The sequence below is a fragment of the Electrophorus electricus genome, chromosome 8 (genome assembly GCF_013358815.1).
Source record: "Electrophorus electricus isolate fEleEle1 chromosome 8, fEleEle1.pri, whole genome shotgun sequence".
Taxonomy (NCBI): domain Eukaryota; kingdom Metazoa; phylum Chordata; class Actinopteri; order Gymnotiformes; family Gymnotidae; genus Electrophorus; species Electrophorus electricus.
In genome coordinates this window covers 15,545,712-15,557,271 of record NC_049542.1, presented here as the reverse complement: position 1 = coordinate 15,557,271, position 11,560 = coordinate 15,545,712, and the positions used below count along the sequence as shown (strand labels likewise).

The window sequence follows — 11,560 nt, the reverse complement described above, 5'->3', positions numbered from 1 at the left end:
TGGGACTGAGTGCTTGCATAATGCATGTTGACACAATTAGAAGTCGAGCCCAGGGTGACATCCCAAGGAAAAGATAAGCTTCCAGCAGATGCAAAACATAAAAGAAAGTTTGATCAGTTGGAACTGAATTCCCCAAAGTGTGAGACAGACAATCGCCACCAGATAATTGGAGCATATTAGAAATAGGCTAAGCATGTGGTATGGACTATGTTAGGCATATGCTTTGGTATGGTGTGGACTAAGAGACAGTAGGTTGCTGGCCATTGGGCATGTGCATGTATAGCTCATGTGAGATGTTGTGAGACTGCATGTCTGATCCTCACACCCAGCTGCTGTGAGTTTAGATGGCATCTTCAAACAATCTGGACTTGCTGAGTAGTTTGGAGGCGAGGGAAAACACAAAGATGCAAGCACAAAGAAGAACCAGATTGTTTCCTACATGTAGTTTGCTCCCCTTAGCTTGACTGCTGTAATTAGCCTTGGTCTGGGCTCTGTCTTTTTGATAGGCATGCAAACCATTTAAGTAGGTGCTTCTGGGACTGATGGGTCACATATGGAAAGCTGGTGTCTGTGTGTCAAATAGGCCTGCAGAAAAACCCAGTTTGCAGAGCAAGAAAACATTAAAGTCTAAAAACAAGCAATAGCTGTGCCAAGCAGTACCAAGGCATTGCACTATAGCACATGGAAGGGGAAGTGGTATAATCGTCAGCCAGCTTCCCTGTCACACGGCCCCAAAGAGGTGGCCGCCTTATACATGGAGGATGCCATCGGGGCACACAATACCGCTCTACCTCACACCACACTGCACTTTAAAGAGTGATGGTGCAATCATTTGCAGCCCAGTGGTGCTTCCATAGTCCGGTCCCAGATGCCTTTGCCAGCTCACAGAGAGCTGGGCCTCGGCCCTGGATGCATACATTCACATGATATCCAAGCATTTTTGTGGGCAAGGGGGCTTCTCTCTCATCCTCCAGCTTTCATCACGATGGAATTCAGTGGTAATGTCTTCAGAGGGGAAGGATTCGGGATGTGGTGGTAGTGAGTGTGTGTGTGTGTGTTGGGGGGGTGTCTTTGAATGGATGAAAGAGGGAATGGAAAAAAGTGAACTTTTTTAAAAAGTTCTTTCAGAGGAGGGTGATGTAGTCCAGCAGGGTGAGGAGATCTAGGGGGGCTTGCATGCCTGAATCTAGGGTACGAGCGGAACTTTCTCATTGTGCTATTGCAGCCCTACTTTTAACCACATCCTTTGTCCCTGGAGTCTAAGGGAAGAGCTCTGGCCAAAGCGTCTGTTTGGTAGGGAGAAAAAGAAGGATCAGAGGCCAGGGGGACAACCCCCTCTGACTGGTTTCTCATACTTGTTTTAATGCCTTTTTTCGTGGGTTGTAGTAAATGATAAACATATGCCGTTTGTCTGTCGTCATCACTAATATGTTAAGCCATACCATATGATCATTTTTTGCTAACTAATCATTACATGACAGTATATATATATATATATATATATATATATATATATATATATATATATATATATATATATATATTAGCTACAATTCAATGATAAACATTAAACTCGACTGTTCTTGACATTACCAATAAAATCCAAGTGAGAATTCATCTGCTGAAATTCAGAAAAGGCATGAGGTCATATTGACCAAATGCTTTGTTTTGCTCCGTTCTAATCTAATTTGCCTCGAGTTCTTCTCTGGCGGAATTATCCCGACCACAGAGCACAGTCTGATTTGATTGGTTTGTACCGGAGCAGCGGGAGCAGTTAAAACTCGTCAGAAAGAGCAGCTGCTGGACTGACTATAGAGTCCGTGTTCGGGGTCACGCTCCCGCTACCATAGCCTCTTCACCGTGAAAGAGCAGTCATTTATGTAACAACCGCTGGGGAACACGCAAGCGTTTAAAAGACCCTTTAAGGTTAGCTGTGAAAAATTAACCATACACTTTCAGCAAACCAGCCAGCACGTCTTAATTTGAATTCGCTGTCGCGGAGAAGTAGCGGGAGTTTGATTTGATGAAAACTCTTTTGAGGAAGTAGCCTACCTCATTATTGCAAAATATTTTACATATACGATAGTTCCATCCGCATCAGAACTTACTTTCAAATGTTTTAGCAGTTATGCTGCCATTTAACAAGAGGTGCTAAATGCCTGTATATGTAGTCTGTTGCCGATATTGGCTTGCGTATTGAAGCAGTTCCTTATAACCAGAAACACCTGCAAACATAGGGCCCATGAAAGCAGCAACATTTTTGAAAGTTGACACCCACCTACAATAACCGTCAACCGGAAACAAGGGTTAAAACTAAACTGTCGTACTGTCCACCTGCCACGTTTATTTATTATCATTTTAACTTGTGTTATTTTCTTTACGTATGTAAATATTTTATCACCTACAGCACCTGGGTTTCTATGTCTCTCAGTGTGGGCTGGTCGAGATTTCAATCTGCACAACAAACATTATTTTTTGCCAATAAACAGAACTACTCGATGTCTTCGATAGTCGAAACTGCATACAAACTTTGTGCGTTAAATCCGCGCAAATAGTTTGCTGTAAATATATACTTATAACGGGGATTGCTGATTTTAAAATTCCACAGCGTGAATCGTTTATGTGATACCGTACTTGCATTCCATGTTTGTTACGAAAGGACTCATTTTGCGCCTCTGCATCAACTCCCCTCCTACCATGTGTGGCTGGGTCTCATGATCGAGTCCTCCCGTTAACGGGCGCACACGCAGAGGGGTGCGCGGCAGTTCCCGTAGTACTATATCCTTTTTGGGGACCGCCCACGTGGCGGGGCTTTTGTTGTGGGCAGTTTATAAAAGCTCATCATAGGGACGATGTGTTTTCCAGTAGCTAGCTATCTAAAGGGGAGTGTTTCAGTAGATGATATAAAGTCTGTCTGTTTCCTAGAGTGCCCGAGGAACGTTTTAGGTTGAGGCACTGCATATCACAGATGCGTATCTGTTTTAGAGTTGTATTAACATGTTGAAAAGTTACAGCAGAAAAACTCTGCTTTCCATAGCGGGAGCGACCGTCACCTGTCTCGTGGTGCTTTTGATGGTTGTCCAGCACCAAAGGATTGCGGTGGACGGCTTGCACGACAGAGAAGTCGGGATGCGCTCGCTTCAGAGTCTGAGTGAATCACCAATTAATGATGGAGCGCCAACTGAGCAGGTTGTACAGGACGACCGAAAGAGAGGATTTTCTGCGTATTTCTCCAAATTGTCCCGGAGCAGAAGGGAAGCAGAAAAACCCACTGTGTCGGCCAAGGCAGCAACGAACACACCACCCGCTGAAGACATCAGCGCGGATGACATCTTCATCGCTGTTAAGACCACTAAGAAGTTCCATAAATCCAGGCTGGATCTTCTTCTAGACACTTGGATTTCAAGAAACTTGCAACAGGTAAGATTAACTCTCAAACGTCTTTAGATTTTTTTTTTGTTTATTTTTTTAAATCTGTCATGTTGACGCGATGTTTACTGTTGGCTAGCTTGCTTCTTAATGTAAGTATTGTATCTCAGTTAGCAAGACTCGAAAGCGCCTTTCTGTAAACTATTTTAATGCAATAAGGTCCGTTTATCCTAAATGGGCATGGTATGGCAGCTACTTCCCTTTATTTAAGCGGGCTGGTTTATATTTGACTCATCATTGACAAGTTCCACTTTGCGTGTAAGGTTGCCAGCCAGCTGCCTAGCTACAAATATTCTGTAAATCATTTCCAAGTTCGCACGCGTGCCTTTCTTCTCGCGGGCAAATAGGGACACAGCGTGTTCACTGTGCCTCATTTTTCCCTGCGTGGAGCAGCACCTGAGAGGGACAACAGCTTGGAAGTCCCTCTCTCCATTTTCTGCTCCCCTTCTGCTGCTTTCTGTAGTCCATCCCCCGCCCCTCCAACCCATTGTTTGGCGTTGTCTCCTCGAATGCCCCGGGCCAGGGGATGCATCGCGGCCACAGGGCTGTCCCTTTTCCAAGGCTAACAAAGCGCCTTTCTGATGGGCGATGAAAAGCTCCGTTAGCCCTTCGCCTCTCGCTCTCCATGGGAACCTGGGAGCTGTGACGGCTGCCGGGTAGAGCTCGCCGAACGGTGGGAAAAAGAGGGGCTACGTTAAAGCGGTGGGTTTGAGGGGTGGGGGGATACAACACAAAGGCACAACATCTATAGGCAAGTTGCGGGGCTCTGAGTAGCGCGCTGGTAGCCATGCTGCGTGAGAACGCGGGCCTGAGAAACGGACCTCTTTTACGCGGGCCAACAAAGGCACTGCCAGCACTGCTCGACAGGCTCGAACACAGAGCAGTCAAAGTGATTTTATCCACCACTTCCAGTAGTCATGAGTACTTTTGCAAAAGTCAGTTTAATTTGCCTCGGGCACTTTAAAAATAATTTAATTCCTTGTGTGCTTTTGAAGGAGATTCTCAACCATTTCTGAAAAACATTGCCATTTTCATTATTTCCATTTGACTGTTGGTGACAAGACCATAGCAGTGCTCTAGCACTTAGTCTCTCTCTCTCTCTGTCTCTCTCTCTTTCTTTCTCTCTGTCTCTCTCTCTTTCTTTCTCTCTGTCTATTATCCTCTCCTCTGAATGCAAATAACATGGTGTATAGGTTGCCAGGAACATCAAAGTGCAGACAGCTCAGACTCACTGGCCTATCAAGCCCTCTGTGGTGTGGGAAGGTTTTTTAGAACCTCTTTCATGCTGTCATCTCAGTATCTCTCCTCTCTCTTTCAGCAGCAGCTCCCAGGCTAATTAGATGGGGGGTGGGGGGGTGGAGAGCGGAGAGTGTTGAACCACAAACCTAGGTTCTCAGCGAGTCTTCTCCGTGTAGTTGGTGATGTGAGTTAAGTTAGCAATGGGGAGAGTTAACAGCAGGGCCTTAATAGGGGCAGCTGCATGAGAGCACTACGGTCATAAAAGGTTGACATTGCCCAGAATACAAGTGGGAGTTTCTGGAGGATGGGTGCCAGGTGGCCAGGCCTCAGAGAACAATAGATCTAGTTTTAATGCGACCCATGTGAATCCTTGCATTCCCAGCGTGTGCATATGGCCGTCCAGATCGAGGTTATTTCAATATTGAAGCTTGCAACACCTGAGCATGTTAAAGCCCAGTAATTGTAATCTGAATTTTGGATTAGTGCAAGGTCTCATAATGCCTGCCACAATGGCTGGTGTGTTCAGGAGGGGGCTAGAGACTGTCTGAGGCCCAGCACAGGGTCTTGTGTGACATGTCAGGAGAGGCTACATGACCATCTGTGATCGCTCCCAGACCTGCCTTAGCCCATGCACTGTGTCTCCTCCACGGGTGGGGAATGGCTCTCTGCAGTGCTTGTTTACATATAAACAATGTAGGCAGGGAAGAGGGATGGGATGAGGGTGCACTGTTGTTGCTGTGCCTGTCCGTGATGCCTCATAGCTGGGAGCTGGCTGACTCCCGCCTGCCAGACAGAGTCAAGGTCGTCCCAGTCCTCCGCCACCCTTAGCAAATCACCAAGAGCTTCAGAAGCCATTCTTCAGCTGTCATACTCTTTCAAAAGGAAACGCAAGGTCTGCCAGCTGTTGCCCTTCAGGTGCAAATGCAAGCCTCTACCATTTAAATCACCATGGTAAATCATCATAAGCCGCATGGTTTTCGACCAGTCAGCATCTCTGAATAGCATTTATTCTTTATGGTCTGGTCTGCTACTGGTGCAATTGTCTCAAGCTCTCGGCTTCCTGTGTTTCTGTGAATTTCCCCCTTGGAACAATGCAGCTTCCCCAGTGAGTGAACTCCACAACAATGTGCAAAGAGAACAGCCTGTACCGCACTATCCGGTGTCCAGTTACACAGTCAGGCCCTGAATACCATAGCACAACCACTCCTATTATTGAACACTAAATGCTGTCTAGACCATGCTGCCCTGCTTTTCGCGCTAGCTCAGGAGCATGCATAATTGCCCAGGTAGTTATATTACTGTATTTCTCCTCCTTGTGGTGTTTGGCTCTGTTAAAAGTGGGCGGGGTTAAGCATAGTCTGTGGTTTCACCCTGGCACAGACAGGAAAGTGGTCTGTGCGGGTGGTTAATGGAGGGAGGAGTGCCTATTTGTTTCCTTCCCGGGCAGCTGGAGACAGACAGCCAGGCTCTGGGCTCTCTCTGCCCAATGCCAGCTCCTATGGAGGGGAGGGTCTCTCTGGCCACCCTGGCTCCCTCAACCAGCCTCCATGCTCAGCTGCCAGACTTTCTTGCCTGGCGTGATGTGTAAAATAGTGTCTTTTCTGAGGCAGAAAAGAGCAACATGAATCACTGCTTCAGTGCCTGCCATGTGATCTCTTCAGATGATCAAATTGTCCGGTGAAGGGGAGAGGCAAAGAACAAAGGGCTCGCTATGTGAGACCGCTATTTAGTTAACCACCGCAGCTGTATGCAAATGCAGGCAAACATATTTCCATTTTGCCCAGTGAGGGCTTGACCTAGCTTGAAATCACTTCACATTGTTGAATGAGGGCAGGCTTGGGAATGCTGGGAAAGTGGGGAACAGGGCTGGTGATGGAAGTGAAGTGAATTGGGGGGGTGAATAAGCCCCCACACGCGCACTGGCTGGGCTGTCATGTTGTCAGTCAGTTCTTCCTCTTTTCTGGCCTGACTGTGGTGGTGATCAGGCAGGCCTTTCAGAGGAGCTGTGTTCAAACAGAGGCATCCTTTAGTCCTTCACTGTGCAAACACAGGCTGTGCCCCCCTGCACCCAACATCTGCTCAAAGTTTGCTCTGCAAACACATCAGACACGCTTTGGCAGAACCCAAGGTTAAAAGAACAGAAAAAGAAAGTTAAGTATGTGTGTGTGGTTTGACACAAGGCCACTTTTGGCACGAGTTCAAGCTGCTTTTGACATGCTGGGTACAAGGTGCAAGTGGTTATCAACATACAAGTCAATTAGGTGTGCGTACCTGAGAGCAAGTGTGCATGTGCTTGTGTGGGAGGCCTGTTCCGACACGTGGCTCTGATAAAGCAGTAGCTGGCAGGTGCAGTCTCACCTGAGCTGCAGTGTAAACAGAGCGGTGGTGGTGTGTGGAGCCGGGACAGGGCCCGGGCTGCTCTCTCGTCAGCCTGCGGGAGGAGCGTGGCACCCTTTGAATCGTGCCTGCTGCCGCATCGCACCTGCTCTGTCTGAGCTGAAGAAGAAAATTAGGTGCCATAGCGCACATAATCCAGCCTCTCTCCTCCCACCAAGCTCCTGTTAACAAATCGTGGGAGGCTCTCATACCACACCTACCGCTACTGAGGCACCCTCTGCACATTGGCTCACCATGAGCTGGCCATTCTGCAGACTGCTTGCTGTAGGATTTTCTTTATATATATATATATATATATATATATATATATATATAAAATAAAAAATAAATAATACACACCTGAATGATTTGTTCATTGATTTCACATGTGCTTTTTCTCAGACCAGTTTTTCATTTACATATGTGAAGTGAACTGGGTAAGTCTGGAATGAAGGGTGGGCTTGGGGGTGCGGGGGGGCTAGTGGGAATAAAATGGGGGCAGTGGTGTATGTATGGGAGAAGGGTGGTGTAGTCTGCTCCCCTTATTGTTCTGTGTCTGGGATGCTTTGGGGTTCTGAAGCAGTTGCTATGGTGAGCTTGAAAACCAGCAACAAGGCCTCTTTTATTCGGTGGGTAGGGTTTGGCTTGTTTAACCGACTGAGTTTTCCATGGCGTAAAATCAGACAATGGCTCCCGCTTTGGCTGCAGGAGACAAATAGCACGCAATGACCAAGCCTGGAATGCACTAATCATCTTTGCTTTGTTGCCCCCATTCCCCAATGTACTGTAACTAATATGAGTGGAACGGTAAAAAGCTGAATGCCTTTGTTCTGTTTTCAGACCTACATATTCACAGATGGTGAAGATGAGGAGCTGAAGAAGAAAATTGGTGAGTGCGCTGCCTTGATATGGATGTCATGAGCCCAGCCAGGGCCAGACATTCCTACTTTGAAGTGCACATCACTTGGATTCGCTTAAAACCAGGCATCTAATCCCCACAAGGTTCCTTGAGCTGAGCACCATGGCCCTGCCCTGTCAGGGACAGATGGTATTAAGGGTTTTTTCAAGATGCCTGGCTTGAAGTGATGAGTGTTAATGCAGCACTAGTGAAGTGGTGGGTGGAGGTTTGCATGCACTGAGCCTCTCTTGCCTTCCACCTTGCAGGAAGCCACGTTCTCAACACCAACTGCTCCGCTGCGCACAGCCGCCAGGCCCTGTCTTGCAAGATGGCCGTGGAGTACGACAAGTTTATTGAGTCGGGGAAAAAGTAAGTGTTGCAGTTCTCTCTGCACATTTGTCTGTGGACTCCTCGGTGGCTGAGTCTGTGACTTGAAAAATATCTCTCTGTGCTTCAGGTGGTTCTGTCATGTAGATGACGACAATTATGTTAATGTGAGGACACTCATCAAGCTGCTCTCTCAGTACCCTCACACTCAGGACATGTACATCGGGAAACCCAGCCTGGACCGGCCCATCGAGGCCACTGAGAGACTTGCCGACAATAAGATGGTGAGTGACTGAAGACATTTTAGGGTAAAGGCAAATTAATTTTGATGAGACAGCAGAGATGGTAAAGGTAACTCATAAAATGTATGGTGCCTCTTTCTGTGTTCAGCGGCCTGTCCATTTCTGGTTCGCCACTGGAGGAGCAGGTTTCTGTGTGAGCCATGGGCTGGCTCTGAAGATGAGCCCCTGGGCAAGGTAGGACAAAAATACCTTTAAAAAAAAAAAAAAAAATCTTGTTGCTTTAGCCATTTCTGTGCAAAATGGAACATTTTCTTTTAGTAGAATAGACATGAAAAGAACACTGCTACCCTGGTTCAAATTTAAATGAGGTGGTGTAGCTGAAAAAGTAGAAGCTTAATATCAAGAATAAAGATTAATATCTCAAGATTAATGTCAAGTTTCTTGCACAGATTTGAGAGTGAGGATGCTGCTTCTTATTAATAATATTGACCCAACACCCCTGACCTTCATCTCCAGTGGTGGCCATTTCATGAACACAGCAGAAAAGATACGCCTTCCTGATGACTGCACCATTGGTTACATTATCGAGTCCATCCTGGGTGTTCCGCTGACGAGGAGCAACCTGTTCCACTCACACCTGGAGAATCTGCAACAGGTGTCCAGATCACAAGTTCACAAACAGGTACGGCGCTGACACTGGCTTATCTTTTGCCTTAAGATAAATACTATTTCTTTAGGTGGCCTGCCAGTGTGTTCAGAAAGGTTTGTCATTTCCAATCCCATGTGCTTCTTCTCCAGATTACATTGAGTTATGGAATGTTTGAGAACAAAAGGAATATTATCAGCATGAAGGGGGCTTTCTCTGTTGAGGAGGACCCATCCAGGTAAGCGTCCTTCAAGCACTCTAGAAATGAGCCCTTTACCTCTATGTGAATTCTGATGTATTTATGTTAATGTACCTTGTGCTTTTCCTCCATTTTTTTTGTCCTGCAGATTTAAGTCTGTGCACTGTCTCCTGTACCCAGACACTCCATGGTGTCCTCCCCATGTTGCCTATTAGGGTGACCAGCTCCTCTACTGTATCCTCGTCCCATCTGTGCCTCGGTATCTGTAAGGCACTTGGGACCGTTGTGTTATTGGCTTGCGTGGCTGCTGCGTTGTTGTTGCAGTGGAGCGCGGCCTCTCGTGGTTTTTACTGGGCTGCTGTGCGGCCCGCCTTTGGACACTTCCTTCCTGTCTGGCATTTAAGCTTCCTGTCTGGGTGTGTGAGTTTCCTGTCTGGGCCCCAGGCTGTGAGCACCAGGACTCAGAACCGAGCTTCGCAGGCAGTCATCTGTGCTTTACGTCCTTCATCTTGCTTGTATCAGATTTTCAATTCTCATAGAATGTTTAACGTCCAAGCCTTTTATTGCCAGCTTTACATGTTAAGTTTTTAATATTTTTCTTCCCCCTTTCCAAATGCAAATCAGGATTCTTCCCTCAGGTTTGATATGATATACACTCAAAAGAGGGATTTATTTATAATGGTGCTTTCCTCTTATTTTATGTTTTGTTTACCATTTCAAAGGGCTCCGGATGAAATAATGAGATGAAGGTTACCATTGATGATTTCATTTTCAGCTTCAGTGTTTTAGTGTTATGACTATTATGTAATATGATATTATAATTTGTTAAGAGAACGTCTGCTGGCAATAGGCAATTTTCCGCATGTGCCATCAGGTTATTTGAATCTGTGGTATATTATGGATGATGCACTTTTCTCCTTTACTGTTCTGAAAATGATTGTTGGTGGAATTCAAAGCTGTGTGATGCAACAGCCCCTAAGCCTTAAAGTTTTTATTTTATTTAATGCCATTACTTGCATTCAAACAATCTTGGCATAGAGTTTTATTACATTTTGCTGATCTTGTGATTTGCCACCTTTTGCTCTGAGGTTTCATAGAAAGTTGCACAGCCTGGTTTGAGTGAGCTGCTTGTTGCTCTTGGAGTGTCCCTCTTGTGAATGTTTACACGTTGTCAAAACAAAAGTGTTGATGGCTTCGTGGATTCTAATGTATACATTACTTTTTGACCAGTGGGCAGCTAAATGGAAAATGTAAGGGTGGTGATTTGATCTCCTCGTTGAACCATTCTCACTACTCTATCATTACTCTCAGACTGAGTCCAAGGCTCCAGGGTTTGGCACATGGGCTTCTCTCAGTCCTAACTTTGAAAGACTGCAAGAGATGCATTGTCACATCACAAGCGCTACAGCAGTATATCTTACAGAGGTTTTCTCTTGCTCTGTGAAAATTACCCACATTGGGTTGACCAATTTTAAAGCAGTATTTTTTTTACTGTGCAATAGTAAAATAAGTGCATTTGTACATTTGGTTATGCCCCCCCCCCCTCCTTTTTGGTATTGCTTTGAAATGTGCTTAATTGCTGTAATTTATACTCCAGTATCTGGAATCTCCAATTGATCAAATGCCTGTCTCTCAGGGATCAAAGTCCTGATGGGGTTACCATGGATGCCACTGTGGTAACTGTGCATTTAGCTTTTGAATAAAATGCCTTACTCTGAGAGTGTTTCCATGTGTGTTTGTTTTGCTTCAGTCGCCATCCAACTCATCACACTTGAAAAGCGTTCACATGCAACAAGACAGGAAATGGATATTGTTTATGCGGTAATGTTACAGTACAGAGAACTGACATAGAGGAACACTTGTAGAACACCAAGGTCAAAGAACTGTTTCCTCTTCAGTCAAAAATGTAAGTTTTTGAAGCATGTAGTGGAAAAACCCAGTCTCTACATAGTTCATGGTAGAGGTGCTAGACTGGGTGGTTAATACGGTACACTTAAGGGCACATTTCCTCATGCACTGTTTAACTCTGCACCAGTATACAAAAGGCCTTTATCTCAGATCATTTCAGAAAGAAAAATCTATATAAACAGAGTCAAACCACTGTATGTGGGTATGGGCATGTATATGAGAATGGATAGATAGCAGACTGCTCATAGTTTTTGATATACAGATGTTTAAACAGCAACACAGAATTTGTTCCCTTA

At 45.6% G+C, this 11,560-nt stretch overlaps 1 protein-coding gene across 1 annotated transcript; it reads left to right on the top strand.

Annotated features, from left to right (window-relative positions):
- Positions 1-2,849: 2,849 nt before the first annotated feature.
- Positions 2,850-11,074, top strand: lfng (LFNG O-fucosylpeptide 3-beta-N-acetylglucosaminyltransferase). The gene is made up of 8 exons (XM_027000312.2): positions 2,850-3,420; positions 7,885-7,933; positions 8,209-8,311; positions 8,400-8,553; positions 8,660-8,745; positions 9,028-9,193; positions 9,310-9,395; positions 9,505-11,074. Exons 1-8 carry the CDS (start codon positions 2,998-3,000, stop codon positions 9,569-9,571), a joined length of 1,134 nt encoding a protein of 377 aa, XP_026856113.1. The 5' UTR covers positions 2,850-2,997; the 3' UTR covers positions 9,572-11,074.
- Positions 11,075-11,560: the final 486 nt, after the last annotated feature.

Bases quoted from the DNA above. Each gene is read 5' to 3' on its own strand.
- lfng (XM_027000312.2), top strand. From the start codon at position 2,998: ATGTTGAAAAGTTACAGCAGAAAAACTCTGCTTTCCATAGCGGGAGCG. The intron at 8,554-8,659 runs GTGAGTGACTGA...TTCTGTGTTCAG, and splicing joins GACTTGCCGACAATAAGATG to CGGCCTGTCCATTTCTGGTT. The intron at 8,746-9,027 runs GTAGGACAAAAA...CTTCATCTCCAG, and splicing joins AAGATGAGCCCCTGGGCAAG to TGGTGGCCATTTCATGAACA.